The sequence below is a fragment of the Pagrus pagrus genome (genome assembly GCF_965226575.1).
Source record: "Pagrus pagrus genome assembly, chromosome: 3".
Lineage (NCBI taxonomy): Eukaryota > Metazoa > Chordata > Actinopteri > Spariformes > Sparidae > Pagrus > Pagrus pagrus.
In genome coordinates, this window is record NC_140187.1 from 24,597,033 (window position 1) to 24,614,001 (window position 16,969).

Below are 16,969 nucleotides of genomic sequence, written 5' to 3' on the forward strand. Positions count from 1 at the left end.
CTCATGAACTAATTGCAGGGGACTCAGATCACCTGTGCACAGGTGGGGAGGCTGACCCCTGATTGAGGAGTGGAAGCAGCTTGGGGCATTTCCCTCCCAGCCAATCAGGGTGTGAGGACTCTCTTTTTGTGAAGGCTTAAAAGAGGTGGGGAATGGCACACAGGTGGCTCTCACCCTCAGTCTGAATCTGTCCCTGAATCACTGAGCGCCTCATTCCCCCAGGCAGAAGCTCTGGTCTGTTTACGCCCTAATTTGATTTCTTTGCTACCACCATCTTTATAGTGAGGAAACTGTTTATTTGGGAACCCCTTACAACCCAAGCCCCTCTACACCTTTAGTTGACCTTTCATTTCCCTGGGGCTTGTAGGAGGCATTTGTTTATTGATTTATTGCCCAAGTAGCGGACATTGGGCCTTTCCCCAAGATTTGCATGTTTATTGTTTGTATTTTTATGTAGGTTGGGCTGGCCCGTAAGCATTTTACTGCCAGTACCACCACAGTATAATACATTATTGGATTGTTAATATCAGTGTATTAACAATGTAAGTAGTACTTTTATGTTTTTGTTCAAGGAGGTGGAGCAAAATAGAACCACTTCATATAGTTGGGTAGTTTAAAGGGGCACTATGTAGTTGTGGAGAAACTCAGAATTTCAATATTTACAATATTAATGAGGTAATAATACAAACTCAAATATTTATCTTTTCCATAAGTGAATAAACAAGCTGTTCTCAGAGGAAAATAAGGTCCCAGAACTCTGTTTGAAGCCACAAAGGTGGCAGGGTCCGCCAAATATAAACAAAGTAAAACTATGAAACTGTGTCGTCCTTTAAGGTCAGTTTGTTTATTCAGTTCAGACAGTTTGTTTATTTAGTTTGTTTAGGCATAAAAATCAGTCAATGAAGATCTTTCTCTTCTGTTTAAAATGTATTCCCCAAAAATACATAGTGCGCCTTTAAATAGTGATAATGCATCAGATTGTGTAAACATTAAACAAAATTCCCTTCTCTCTCAATTTCTCTTTCATTTCAGACCCTAACCCACAGCCCTGAGACATACAGTCTCAGGGCTTTACAACATAATGCATATGGCAGCTCTTTTACTGAGGCAGTATACAGCATATTGAAATGGTTCAAATACTCATGATGGTTACTGTCACGGACATGGTGTGTCCTTTGACAAACCTAGATAAGTTAAGTGAGACTCTCTTCACAGAGGACATTTGGCCATGTCGCAGTAGAGGATGCACAGGTGTAAGTAACAGGATTCAGAGTCAGATCCAGAGTCCTGATATTGTGGCTCACTGTCACACAGACACGGCTCACTGGGACACTTCAACAGAACAGAGCCATTGTTAATGTTATCAGCAACACCTGTGCTTTTTCTAAATAGACAAACGATAGTTGTACACTGATTCAGGTCTGACATGGTTCCGGTCTTTAGTCGTTTATATACTAATACATAATATAATGTAATACGTTTTACACTGTGAGCTATTCCCATTATCAGATATATCAGATGGATTCAACATAAGTACTCAAAACAAGGCAATATTTGTGCAATATTGGGTGAAAATGGCGTACAACATATAAATATGGCACATTTTCGACAAAGATACCCATATGTCACACACTCCTTTATTATACAATGTAAGCTGCAGTCCTACAAATGTCTACACTGTATGGATAATGTAACACATTGCGTTTTCAGAGAGGGGCTCATGCAGCATAATGAGTTTGATTGTGATTTTTTGGTGTCTTCTTTCCAGAATCAATACGACAACTGGTTAAATAAAAACACAGCTAGATTAAATTATACATTCCTTTCTCATGATGGCTGAACACATGCTGGACTCAAATGGGACTGAAATAGATTTAAATGAGCTGAATGTACACTGTTTTTTCATTGTTAAATGTGTCAGTGCTGTCAGCGTCAGGTGCTGTTTGAGCTGTTTACTGATGGAAACAGTGTGTCATTGAGTGTACGAGGATCCAGAGATAAAGGTGTTGTAAGGGTGGATGTTATTTTCTCCCCTCGGAAACAATGGAGCTCGTGTCGGTGCGGTTCATGTCAGACAGTCTGTATAAATTAGGCACAAAGAGACAACAATAAAAGCACTATTATACAAAAGGACTCTCCAGTTTAATACACGTGTAGGATGTTTGCGCGAAAATAGAGCGAGCTTGTTCGTCATTGTGTGTTAAACTTGTCAGAGCTGATAACGACTGATACGGTCGCTCATCTGGCCGTGTGCAAACAGGTCTGCACCAGATCTGCAGTATAATCCACGTTTACCTAGCAACAACTGTTTGCTCTGACTGAGGTGCTCACCGAGGCGCGCAGAAAACACACAGCGAAGAGCCACAGAAATATGAGCAAGGTGGACAATCTCTGGTTTCATTAGAGAGCAGCGAGTCCTTGACTTTATTTTCATTGATTCTCCGTGTTCTCTGTCCTAATCTCTGAACTGTGTGGGTGTGTATTTCACCACAGTGTCCTGGGATCAGTCATCCGGCCTTCCTTAGTTCACCCAGAGACCACACACACACACACACACATAGGCACAAAACCAACACACACACGTCAGCTTCGTCAAATGAGGTCAGAGTTCTGTGCGTGTTTCGTCAGCTAATTATTTTTCCAGCTCCAGAGACAGACGGTGAAGGAAAGTCCTGGCCCTTAGCAGGAGGATGACGCAGATGAAGCTGCTGACACCTCAACAGACACTAATTCAGCCGAAATCAATTAGGTGTGACAAATAGATGTGAAGACTTCAGCTGCACTTCCCTGTGTTTACGGTTCAGTGGCAGCTACAGTTTTTGTAGCTTGCTGGCAATTTTCACAGTCATTTACTGATAAGTTGCTGTCCGGTCTTGTGTGTATATTATACCAAGAGAGTGCATTTTCTAATCCCAAGGAAAGAAATAGAATAGAAAAGATAAAATATTATAATAATGTGATGATAAGATTAGAGTCAAAGTCAATTTAACTGAAGTGTGTAAGGCAGAGAGATACATTGTACCAGTGAGGAGGACTGATATACTCCCATATCACCCACCAGCCCTGCGAAACCTGCTGCATGTGACACTAAACCGAGGACACATGGTTGCCATACCAACCCCCTCCTCTTGTCACCTTCATCATCACCGTGGCCATCAGAGAGCAACTGAGTGACAAATCTTCACCCACAAGTCGCAGTGTTGGTCAAGAACAACAAGCGTTACCATGAAACGTGACATCACACTGATGGTTTGCTGCTAAGACTGTGATTTTTTTTGCAGAGCGTGCTGTGCAGGCGAACACTGATCAAACCAGATGAAATGTGCATTATGTTCTCGTCAAAATCTACATAATAATGATATAATGATAATGACGATAAGAAACATTTTGGGCTTAATAAACTCAGTAAGTGTTGCAACAAAATCTGAGCTGTCTGCCCCGACGCCTCTTGATGAAGTCTCTCCCCTCACTGTATCACTGTCAGAATAACAGCACGAGGCAGACCTCGAGGCCGTACGCTCATCGCTGGACACCTGAGTCTATTGAAGTGGAAATCCCCTCGCCCACCATTTCATTCTCTACAGATCAAACATATTCCTCATTTCATTAAAGTGGAAAGAATTACAATGAGAGGTAATTTCAGCCAGATTGAATTAAACATGAGGTTTTTTTTCTTCTTCATGACAGTCGATATTGTAATGTGATATATAATAAACTGTAATAACAGAATCTCAATATCTCCTACGACTCATCTTCAAACATGCTGGTACTCTGAAATGTGTCTTTTACATTGTTTCACGTGTTTTCTCATGTATAAGTGTAGTATTTACATACATCTGTATTCACACATTGTCCGACAGGTGAACAGACCAGGTGAGTTTTTCTTTGTTTTGTTGTTGTTTTATCAAGTGTTCTCAGGTAAAGGCATAAAAAAAGATGATTCCTTAAAAAAGGTTTTGTTACTTTTCTCTATTGTCTTGTATCGTTAATTTTCTTTTGCAAATTCTATTAGTTTATTGTATTATTTATTAATGATATGTAATTATATATCTTTTTTTATTTATCAAAAGAAGAAGAATTTTTAGCATCACATGACTCAACATATTTTCTCAATACAATTGTTTTATTATTATCAATTAAGTCTTTTAACCAAATGTTTTATTATCACTACCTCTCTATCTCTCCATGTAAACACGTATTTGCATATACAATATATATTTACCTACCTACCCTGAAATGGACATGCAAACCTAGAAATTGAATTACTGATCCATGTGTGCCCTGAAAATTTCAATAAACAAAACTTTGCAAAGGAATATTGTACAAAATTCAGTTGTACAGCCATCGCAACATGCAATTTTTCTTGTAATGTAAGCATCCTCTAATTTAAAGGAAGTAGTGGATCAAGCAGACAGAGAAGACATGTTTGAGATTCTCAAATGTTTTTCATGTTTAGAGACATTTCCAGATTTTCCAGGTAAATTTTAGGGTAAACTGAAGGTTGAAGAGGGTCAATAAAAGCAATCAGAATGTTATTTAAAACATGTGGCGGAAAGAGAAGGATTTCTGCCTCTCAAGTTAGAATTATGAATAAACTTACAGTAAACTGTATGTATACAGTAATAGATCTGTTGTACATTACTCTTAGTTGTTATTAAAAGTAATTCATAAATTCTAAAATCAAATCTTAAATACTCGTCTGTTTAATAGCTCACAGTTTAAATGTGGAAAATATATGTGATACTGGAAACAAAAGCAGCAAAGGTTAAGAATCCGTCTCATTCACTCGTGTCACCAACGCTCAAACTACACTGCACAAATGTCATCTGTTATCACACGGTGCTGTAAAAATGTCGCCGTGGTGTCACACAGATTGGCATCGCTCTGCAGGTGATAGACTGCTGCTTTCTGAGGGGATGCGACAGGGTTCATACTGTTATCAGGAGGTGTGAAGGTCAGACTCTTCTGTCTCTGAAGGGCATCAGAGTGACGGACACTGTCGACGCTCAGACGTCCCAGTCACCACTTCATCCATCCCCTGACGCTGACATCACCGCTGAGAGAAGTGACAATGGAAATGTGTGTGTGTGCTCACAGGAGGCAGATCAGACAGGAAGTGCACCAATCAGTGCTGGATTTGTTTGTATCGATTTCTCTTTTGTGTCTTCTATAATATACAGTATCAGTCCACATATCAGGCAAATCATAATGTTGTTCTGGATATCTTTTAACGGACATCATACGTATGTTATTAAGCTTTTTAACAAAACTGATTCTCATACCGTTGCGTACTATGACACTGAAGAGACTTAAACACAACAAGGCTTATTTGTCATGTTTAACACTACCATTTTTACTTACCGTGGAGAAGAAACATCGACAAGTAGACCGAAATGTGTTTGAAGCATCTATAAAAAGCATCACATCACAGTAATTGGGTACATCACATGTACCCAATTACTGTACTTAAGTACAAATTTGAAGTACAAGTACATACCTTAAGACTTTTTTCTTTTCCTGCCACGTTCTACCTCCACTCCACTACATCTCAGAGGGACATATTGTACGTTTTACTTCATTACATGTACTTGACAGCTGTAGTTTAGTTACTTTATTTATATTTTTTGCATACAAGCTTATACATATGATGTTTTGTTATAAACTTAACTACCAAACTGTATAAACACAAGCACAGCTAAAATGATTAGTCGACTGACAAAATATTAATTGTCAACTACTATGATAATCATTTGGGATTTTCATTCATAGTTTTATGTAATTTTTAATAATTTTGAGGTTTGTACTCGTGGTTGGACAAAACAATTATTGAAAATATGTCAGTTTGTGACTGCATTTCTTATTATCATCAGATTTTTTTACAAGCCAGACCATCAATTAATTAGTAGTTAAATAGCAGATTAATGAAAGAAATGAATTGAATCATTTGTTGCAGTCCAGTACAAAGTTAACTCCACCTCATCCAACTACAACAGTAAAATCCTGCTTTCATATTAATGCACGAGTAATAATACTTTACCGATATATAATAGAAGCCTTTAAAAGTCACGCGGACCAAGTTTCTGCATCAAGTTTGTTTAATACTTAAAGCAACATTATGCAACTTTTACCTTAAAGTAACAGCTTCAGAATGATTTTGATTGTTCAGTGTCATGTAACAGGATGAACAGTGTCTCTGTCTCAGCCACTCCGCCTCCTATCACTTGTTTCTGCACTATGTAACTTCAGTGAGAGGGTCGGATCACAGCGCTACATACATGTTTACTTCAACATACAAGTTTTCAACACATAACATTGTGACGACGTAATGAGTTTTGTTTGTAGTCAGCACCTACATCACATCTGACAAACTAGTACAGACCTGGGATTTGTATTTACAGTAGTGGTGTTGCACTCAGAAACTGTGGGGGGCGCCAAATGGGACGTACAAAATGCCAATTTCTACATAATGTTGCTTTAAATATTTCAATGATTTTGACTTAGTTAATAGTTTTGATGTGTGGTCTTTTGATCGGACAAAACAAGCATTGTGAAGGTGTTCATTATTGAGGGCATTTCTCACTATTATCAGAATTTTAACAAACCAAACCAAAGTTAAAATAGCAGAATATTGGCAGAAATTAAATGTATCATTCGTTGCAGTCCAGTATGAAATTTACTCCACCTCATCCAACTGCAACAGTAAAATCCTGCTTTTATAGTAATGCATGAGTAATAATAACCCAATATAAATGTCACATGGGCCAGTTTTCTCTTTAATACGTAAAGCACATGTTCTACGTGCTTAAGTAGAATTTTCAATGCAGGACTGTTTTTTCTTGTGGTCGTGTCACAGTCCCTCTCTTGGCCACCAGAGGGCCACCTTGCGCTGCATAGAGAGGGAGAGAGTACGAGGATAACATCAGCGGTGAGTCAACTCTTCCCTGGGCGGTGGGGTGTGTCTCTTCATGCCAAAAAAATCCAGTTTGAAGGCTCTTCCTGCACAGAACTCAGTGTTACACGAAGATTTCAGCACAGAAATACACGGACATGTCCTCACATGCACTGGATCACACAGTTAACGCAGTTTAAAGACATATAGTTCACGGCTGTTATTCTCTTTATATGATCTCGTGTGTGCGTAAATGTAAAGGCTGTTTTACTGTGTTACAGTGTGTGGAGCAGTGTAGCTGAACATCATATGTGATATGTAACCTCTCCCTCTGCAAGACCTCACTTGCTGCAGCTCCATCTTAAATAAGCACTCACACAGCCGGGCTGCACACTAAACATTTAGTTTGTGCCAGCTTTGATCAATCATCAGACGCCAGAAGTGTTTTCAGCGGGAGGGGCAACTTATGTTTGCTCAGAGGGGCAGATCAGCCTACTCTTACTCCCAAAAAACAAGGGACCGAGGACGCAGAAGGACACTTTTAAAGTTCATCTATCCGCGTTTTAAAGATGCCACAGAAGAAGAAAAGCCACGGTCAGCACAAGAGCGCAAAGGAGGCGAAAGAAGTAAGTTGCTCTTTCTCACTGGGTGAGGGTTGGATGCTTCAGGGTGTGTGTGAGGATGCAAACACACAAATGGCTTCTTCTAAGACAACACTGCAAGTTCGCAGTGAAAAATCATCCACTTTTCCTCGAGTTTGGACACTTTCCGTGCGTATTTTGGAGTGAATGTGACGCGTATTGCTGCAGGACGGCTGCTGCATCGATTAACCGCGCCTATGACTCGGCATCCTCGGCCAGTCGATGCTGATAACATCGGCTATTGTTGCCAAATGCTGGAGAGCTGCTGGCGCTGGAAACAAGTTCCTCTTTTGGAAATGTGTGTGTGTGTGTGTGAGTGATGGTTGATGGGAGTGTGGGGGTGGTACACACACTGGTACTGGATAATCATGGGCTATGCGGAAGAGCTGGACGCTCTGGAGAAAGAATTGAATTCAGTGGAATCAGCCTGAGTCAGAAGAAGACAAGGAGTACAGACAGCTTTGTCGTAATTATCTGAAGCGTGTGTGTGTGTGTGTGTGTGTGTGTGTGTGGGGAGTGGCACACTGTTTAGGGAGGCATGAAAAAGTAGATCCTGCGGTGAGGACAGGAGATAGTGGCTGGCAGTGCAGGGTTGAATCTTTATTCCTTCGCCTCCTGATCACTCATGGCGTATGCAGCATACTGGAACAGCCTTGTGAGTACATTGCTTCCCTCTTCTCTGCCTCTCTTCCCCTCTGGCAAAACACGCTAATAAGTCTTTGTAGGTAAACTTGGCACCTGTGTAGAAGCTGTCTCAGTGTGCAGAAAAGCAGCACAACTAGTCTGATAGTGTTCAGGCTCTATTGAATGATCTTTGAAACTTGGCATAGTCAGCAGAGGATCATAATCAGTTATAATACATGAATGTAAGAGCTGTGCCCACATTGTGTCACACAAAGTGTTGATAGACGAGGGTGTGTGTGACTGTTTAAACACTCGTTTCAGCTTTGAGTTTGTTCCAGTTGTTCCTCCTAGAGGTTAGGATCAGATGTTAAAGGGGCACTGTGTAGTTTTGAAGAAGTTCAAAATTTTACAATTTGCAATGTTAATTAGGTAATAATACCAACTCAGAAATATTTATTTTTTCCATAACTGTACAAACAAGCTGTTCTCAGAGGAAACTAAGGTCCCAGAACACTGTTTGAAGCTAGAAGCTGGCAGGGTCCGCCAAATATAAACAAAGTAAAACAGTATGAAACTGCGTTGTCCTTTTAAGGTCGGTTTGTTTATTCGCGAAACATGTTAAAAAGTAACAATGGGTTTGTTAAGGAACACTTTCCCGTCACATGTTAAATGAATAAAGCAGCAACACAATAGCTTCTTCTCGCTGCATCCTGTAACAGACGTTCCGTTGAACTTACAGCCAAAAACTCTTTCTCAAAGCCTGTGCACCTCCAATAACGAGCTGGCTGGTGTTTGTGTGTGTGTGTGTGTGTTTGTAGAAAGGTGGAGCAGCTGCTTCCCAACCTGAAGTACATCACGGTAGCAGGTTCACAGCCTGCAGTCCTGCATGGTCCAGCTATGGCAAGGTACTGACTTCACCTCCTCCTGCTGTCTCACAGATGCACAGTGAAACCAGAGAAGAGGAGTTCTTGAATTTATTTTGCTTCTGACAGAATCTTGCAAGGCTGATTTTTCTTTTAGGGATTCTTGACGAGTTTTAGTTTCAATTTAAGCTCTGTTGAAGAAGGATTGAAAAAACCTTGGGCTCACTTGAGGAGCAGGCAGGGTTGAAGCAGATGTTTTAGATGAAATATTTAAGAATGTGTATCTGTAACTGTTACAGATATACAGATATAATGTATATCTGTCTATCTGTAACTGTAATCTGTATATCTGCAATCCTGCATATGACTGCATATTGCTCTGAAGTCAAAAGACAGTGCTGATCTCAGTATATACGTATGTGAAAGAAGCTCTGAGTTTGTGTTTGTCTCCCTCTGCTGAGCACAGTCACCACTTGAGACTCCCTGAGCTGGTAAAATGCTGATTCCTCAGATAAGAGCTGCTCGTCTGTGAGCCTGCAGCCTGGGAAAGTTGTTGGTGTGTTCAGTCTTGCTGTTGATGAGGAGGTGTGGTAACCACACACTCTGCCCTCTTTCCCCCCAACCACCAACGATCTGGTTCGTTCAGAGTCTTACAGAGAAATAACCTCAGACAATGTCGTCTTTGTTCTCATTGAGCACTTAGTCTTCATTATCTTAGACTCATTTGTCCTTTTAAGAAAAATGGCCGAGCTACTTTTATCTTTATGAGTATAAACCTTTATCTTTACTAGGAATCGTCTTCATCTATTCAGAAGACATTTTTCTAAGATTATTTTCAGACTTTCACCTCGACGAACAACTCTTGCCTGACTCGAAAAATACACTTCCTGTTGTTTTTTTTACAATGATGTAAAAGATGTATTGGCTGTAGAGTTATCAGACTGGTGCAGAAGTTTGTGGATGTATGAACTGCTGGGTGACTGTAGTACGACATGGGTCTAAATATAAAGAAGAGCGCCACTCTAGCCGAGGAGTCCAGTTACAGATGCGCATTAACGTGGCACTGGGACGTCATTCATCCATTTGCATTCTGGTCATACATTTAACTAGCTGTATTCTATTGGTTAACACTCTGCACTCACTATCTGTCACTGGATTAATCTTTTTATGCAAATCTGAAAAGAAGAAAATGATTTGCGATGCCACCACACGCCAAACAAGTGATACAAGTTCAGGTAGATCTTTGGGAGTTTACATCAGAAGATGCCTGTTTCCCATGGTGCACCAGCTAGTTTTACAGGCTGGGTCATTTGGCACGGCGCATCGACAAAGGTGTGTCTGTGGGGGCTTGTGCCAACGCCCGTATGTGCATGCGTACACACATGTGCAGGCATGTACATTGTCAGAAGTCTATTGCAACATGTACAATGCATGGATACAAGTGTGTGCCCGTGCTGCACATACTTAGTTCTTCTTTCTCCTTTCTGAAGTCATCAGGTACAGAACAAGGATGCAAACTTGTATGACTTCATTCCATCGCAGTGTGAACACACTGGCAGTTCAGATGGAATAAAGGAGATATGTTCAAAGCCTTAGTTGCATTGTGGGTAATGTAGGCGCCATGTTTTGAAACGCAGTCCACCGGTCTAGCATTGTACTCAAAATCTAAAGAGAAGTACCACATAGGGGGCAGCATATCACTACAGTAACTGCTAACTGCTGCTAAATGTAGATGCCATTAGCTGGTTAGCTCAGTTAGTCGTGAAGCTAGCTGTCTGGACCGGGAGCTTGTTTATACAGCGAGCACAGGAGCTTTGGACAAGGACAGGCTGGGGCTAGCTAGTTAGCATGCTAGACTCCGTATATATCTCTGCAACATAATATATAAATGTTATAATGTCAAAACTGTTATTTCTTCAAATTTTGGTGATAATTTTAGTTAATTTTGGATGTTTTCCACTAAAATCTTACATACATATTGCACCTTTCATTCACACAACAGATATATTCTTTAATTATCCATGTCCACTGACATTCATTCATGTGTTTAGGTTTTAATTCTGCCATTCACGCTCATGTTGGTACAGCACCCAGTGTGGTGTGACTTCTTTTTTGCATCCTTAAACCCTGCCACGTGGCACGCTTAAAGGGACAGCTGGACATTTGTTCAACCACAAACAGGAGTTTCGTGTCTGGCTGGTTTCAACTCATTATTTGCACATTATTCTGCCGAGGTGTGCTACTAAAACGCTCGCAACTAAGAGGCTCGCAGACCGATTCCATCGTACTGACTCACTCAAAGACAGTATTGTCTCGCACCCCACCCGAGAGCTGCCCAAAGGGACACACAATCCACACAAGTCATAGGTGAGGTGAACGCCTCGGAGCTATGAGTGGAATTGCAGTTTGCGCTCGCTCTGATGCAAAAGACATGAAAACAATAGGAGATAAGTAATGACTCTGGGTACTCCTGAGTGTACTTGTTCCACACATTTTATATGTGGAAGGCTGTATAGAGTTCAATGTTGTCTTTTGTGTTGTTCAAATAAAGCATGTCTCTTCAATAAAAGTACTGTGGGTTCAGAAAGCCAACACCCAAGCCTTAAGCTTTAGTAAATCTATTACTCATGGGCTCAGTAGGAACACTCCCTACATTCTTGTTTCCTATATACACTGATTAATGATGAAATCCCACTGATAGCAACCTTACACTGTCTCCTCCGGTGGCTTTTCACCGATTTCGACCTGGTGACCAGATGTTGTAATAATCATGCTTTAATCAGTATCCTCCCCTGACATTACTCCTTCAGATCAGTCTCGTCTCTCGTGGTTACTTGACGCAGATGTAATATAAAGTTTGCCCCTCCCTTTATTCTCAGAGGCAATTAGGCGCCGGTGGTGGTTGCACAAGCTGTCTTGTATTGCTGCGTGTAGTGTGTACATAAGCATGTGTGTGTGTCTGCTATGCCGGTGTGTGCTCAAGTCACAAACATGGGTGTGTGTTGATAAGTAGCTTGTCTCAGATAAAAGTTTAAGATACAGCACACTGCAAAAAATAGGTTCACACATCTGCACATGCAGGCATATTTTCATGCATGTGTGCCCTTGTGTGTGTGTGTGTGTGTGTGTGTGTGTGTGTGTGTGTGTGTTAGATCCGTATCTGTTTCTCCTGAGAAGCAGCTCAGATGTGGCCCCTCATCAGGTTGGTGGGTGTCAATCCAACGTCAGCTCACTTCCCTTTATAGCCCAGAGAGTTACGGCCCGGCCTCTTGTGACTTCTTCCACATCTGAGCCCCCCCCTCCCTTCGCCTCTGCTCCACGACCACACCCCCCTCCAGTCCCTCCCCTCTCTCTCTCCCTGTCCCGTTGCCTTCCCCGTGCACTGGAAACATGCTGCAAGCCGACAGACAAGGCAGAGGCTGACAGAAACAGACAGACAGACAGACACACACACACGTTCGGAGGCACTTTCAGCCAACATGGGCCAGATACTGAGCTGGATCCGAGGCCCACGGGACGCCCCGGCCCTGCGGGATGTGGCCGTGGAGGAGCAGGTGTGTTCAGATGTGTGTGTGTCTATGTGTAGTGTGTGCTTGTGCCGTGGTATGTGCTGAGCAGCTAATGCAAAAGTGTCCACGTGTGTTTTGTTTTGCTAATGTAAGTCGGCCCGTTAGTTTAAATGTACATAGTAATGCAGCTGTTCTTGTTGGTTCTGTTGGTCTGGTTCGTGCTGTGCGTTTGACAAAGGACTTATAGGGGAAACTCACATAAGGAGGAAAACTGTCTTGGCTTCAGTCCAAGTGAGACCTCCCTCCCTCCCTCTCTCTCTGCTGGAATGTGAGTCTGCCGGTCAGTCTCCACCAGTTCAGAGTCAGAGTTTGTGGTTTGTAGTAGTCAGATATTAAACCGAGGCTTGGACGAGGCCTGCCTCGGTCTCTACCTGTTGGGACAGGCTCTTGTAGAAAGTGCATAAATACTTGTTAGTGATGGTTGTTTTCAAATGACATATTCTTGAGAATATTCTGATTGTATTGTCATTAAAAGGAACAATAAGTTCTGTATTTCTCTGAACAGGGGTTATAGTTTATAGGTGTTGCCCGAATAGCATTCCCATGTGACAATCTGCAGCAAGATCATGCAATCTGAAAGGGTGTGTAGCTATGCTGAGCATGTGTGTCCATGTGTACACACACTCTTGCTCTATTTTTTTTCAAGAACAAAGAGATCTCCTATTTTTCTTTGCACAACTTAAAATCACACATCCTCACTGATAGGACATCCTGTAGCCTGTCACTGACACAGGTTCATAGAGAAGGCGGCTGTGTGGTGATATTTGACAGATCCACAGTACATGTCACTTCTTTATTATCAGGGCTGAGCTAATGTGCTCTGAGTCACTTTATGTGCTTAAGGTTCAATAGAAAACGTGCACTGGGAGGAGGACTGCTCACAGATAGCCTTCAGATTTTTGTGGGGAGGTTTTTTGTTGTGTTTATGGACAAAATTCTTCCGACTACTGGCCTGCGGCAGTCTGCCTCCCCCACAGCTCACTGTCCTCTGGAGCCATTATCATGACAGGAAATGGCCACTGGGGAAACACATCAGAACAAAGTCTAAAAAGGACAAGACGACAATTGAACACTTACACACACGTCTGAAAGGTTTCCTGACTGTCACACACACACATCCATTAAGAGCTTAGTGGGGATTGTACTCATCAGTCCTGACATTTGACACTTGTGTTTGCATGCTGTGATACAAATCAGCTGTTTCAACAGTGCAGTGGATTTATAACTGATTAATAATTTACATCACATACTACAGCATCATTCAAACTGCTTCAATACCTATTAACTAAGAAGTATTGTAAGTACAGTACGACTGTTACAGTAGAGACCCTAATGTGTAATGTAAATGTAAAATTCTTTGTTGAAAACGTTCAAAAATTAAATAAATTGTCAACAGAATGTGAAAAAGATAACTATATTGTGTTGCAGACATATCTTCTGAAGTTAGTATGTTCATCCATAGGTCCAGCTAGTCCTGGCCCATCCTGGTCTAAAGCAACCGTGACAACCAATGTAAACACCAACACTACCCTGGTGCTCCGAGGGTCCCAGTCCTGACTGCTACCTGTACAGCTAACTCAGCTAACTAGCTAACTGGTGATATGCTGCCCCGTATTTGTTTTGAGTGTGAATTCAACAGGTGGTCAATTCTCACATATTGCACCTTTAACTTAAGCGAAAGTAACAGAAATTGCAAAGGTAAAAATTGTAGTTTAATGTTTTGGTTCACGCTTGTTTTTCTCATAGTGTTTTCGGCTGCTGGGCGTCTGTCAGTAAAAAAAGTTCTAAAAAACCTTCTGTACACAACCTGCTCAGGATCAGACCACTTAAGAGACACAGTTAGCGACTAGCTGGTGAACATTAGCAGCTAAAAAAACCTGATATGTCCCTCTGTAGAGTTGGTAGAGACCAAAGACTGAGCTAAAAGAGTGACTCTGTCTTATGCAACTTAACATTTTCACTTGAGGCACCGATGCACCTGAAATTTATGACTTTTATCAACTGAGGTTGTCGCCATTTTTTTGTTGCTTGTGCTGCTATTTGAATGAAGAAAAAATATCTATTTGCATTTATTATTTATTCCGGTTTACAGTCATTTATATCACGTGTTAAGAATGCCCTGCATAGCAACTTCACAGATGATGATAAGTCAACATAAAAATAATAAAAAAACAAACCTCAAGTCCAGACACTGGTTGTTGTTATTTTACTGGCCTGGAGCACAAGGATTGACTTCAGTACAGTTCTGATGAGTCATTTGATCAAATGAGTATGATGTCATTAAGCATTTAGACTTTTCCGCTTTTAGGCAATGACAGATCAAAACTTGAATTTCCCCTGTGGTGTTCGTTAATATCAGTAACCACAAACCAGCAGGGTCGGTTTGCAAGAGCCGGTGTCATGTGCCGTTTACTGAAATCATGTCACAAGGTGTCTGGATGACAAAGTTCAAATATCATTAAGTCCTATAACTACTCCCCCTGTGAAAAGTTTGTGAATGTAAGCCAGAGCCAAGTGAGAAATCAAATGTTTTGAACAGTGGGAGGGGATCAGCTGTATTGATGTGATGCTTCAGCGCGTGGCTTTCTGTAATAAACCCTCAGGCTGTGTGCGCTTGTGCCAGAAAGAAAGCGAGAGAACACTGTGTACATGTGAGCATAAATACACAGCCACATTTGTTGACACATATCCTGTGCTGCAAAATATTATCCCTTCATTTCCTGTTAAATGTGTTGGCATTCAGCCTTCAGGGAGCCCATGTGGTATTTCCCAGCATTCAGCGGGACTTGTCAAATTTCTCGCTGCACTGTCAGTTTGGCTTGAGCTGGCTGCTGATCCAAACGTTGCTCTCAGGCTTTTTGTTATGTCGGTTATATAAAATCAACTCCAGGAGAGTGTCCAGGCCTCTGGGCTCACCTGCGTTGTTGTTCACCACCAAACTCTTCTTGAACTCTTGTCCCGCTGTCTGTTTACATCTGACGTGCTTGAGGAAAAGCTGGCGCTCGTAGCCACATGATGTTTGTGACAAGTAAGGTAATAGGTAATGAAGACCCAGTGGCTTGACGCTTACTGGAAATTGTAATGTGATATAAGGCTAGAGATTCTTGGTATTACTTCACATAAGCACATCCGAGTAGCAGGCCGAAGTTGATGATGACGTTGTAGCAAGCTTGTGATTATTATGAGCTAATTTTCAAAATGGCTGACAGTTGAAGTCAGTTGTGGCCCCTGTGCTCCAAAGATTTATTCTGTCTTGTCCTGTAATGTTAGGCAAACAGGATGAGCCTTTAATCTGTAGATGTACAGCATAGATAAGCCTTATCTAACTGACAGTAGATATGGTAGGAAGGTGGAGAGAGGTCCAAATGTACTTGTGTGTTTTTTGTGTGGGATGAAGTGTGGGTCAACAAACCAGGGGGAAAGTGCAGTGCTAAATTTAGAAATGGTACGTGGACATGCAGCTGAGCACAGGACATTATATGGTATGGATGGACAAGGGGGAACCAGAGAAGGAGAGTTCAACAGGTGTCACTATTTCTATTTTCACCTAAGTACCAAACTGGTTTGACTCCTCAGATTTTTTCGTCATTGTCAGTCCTGTTATTTAGGATACCAATGCACTGAAGTCATTGTTCTACAATGACGTGTTTTAATGGCTAAAAGAGGGACAAGTTAGCTGTTGAATAGTGATTTTTTAAAGGAATGAAGCTGTCAGATTAACATTATTCTCCATAGGGCAGTGCTGTGTCACTGAGATTTCCGAGCATCGCATCATCACTTGAACGCTCCATAAATCAACAGTGATTCAGATTTAATAGATTGAGACTTCAAGTTAACCTCAAAATACATTATTACACAATAATTTGGTACCCTTAAAGGTGCAATATGTAAGCCAACTGCAGCTGCCATTAGCTAGTTAGCTCAGTTAGCCGTGCAGCTAGCGCTCCTATTAGCTGATAAAGTAGCAACAGAAAAGTTACATTTAGGGTGATGCAGACAGACAGTTATCGTTATTATTGACATTTCACATTTCACAGTTCACACTTTTGTATTGTGTTTCCAAAACTGAATAGATGAATCCAAGGACTAAAGGAGAATACATAAACTTAATTTCCATTTTTCAGTCAGACTAGTAGCATAAGGATCGAGGCATGGTGATGTACTTTGGTTGCTCCAACATTTTAGATCAGGGTGAAGCATTAGCAGCATTAGCATATATTTGGAGTCGTGTCTCTGGCCACCTGATAAACAAAATCATTCAACTATTCATTAAGTCTTTTTAGCCATGTTTGTGGTCTCCAACTTGTGAGGCAGCTGGATTTGATTAATCCCATGATATGTGAGCTTGTAAATCTATTTTGCCTGGCTTCAAGCTATGCTCTT

At 41.3% G+C, this 16,969-nt stretch overlaps 1 protein-coding gene across 4 annotated transcripts in view; it reads left to right on the forward strand.

The window, feature by feature from the left end:
• The first annotated feature begins 7,295 nt into the window (after positions 1-7,295).
• The window catches only part of cast (calpastatin), a 38,546-nt gene continuing 28,872 nt past the window's right edge, over positions 7,296-16,969 (forward strand). Inside the window, exons 1-2 of one of the 4 annotated variants that reach the window (XM_084347937.1) lie at positions 7,296-7,515; positions 8,973-9,059. In XM_084347937.1, coding sequence (XP_084204063.1) covers positions 7,459-7,515; positions 8,973-9,059 — 144 coding nt within the window. In that variant the 5' untranslated portion in view covers positions 7,296-7,458. The remainder of the gene's footprint in view (positions 7,516-8,972; positions 9,060-16,969) is intronic. The other 3 variants (XM_084347935.1, XM_084347934.1, XM_084347936.1) reach the window with 3 other exon arrangements.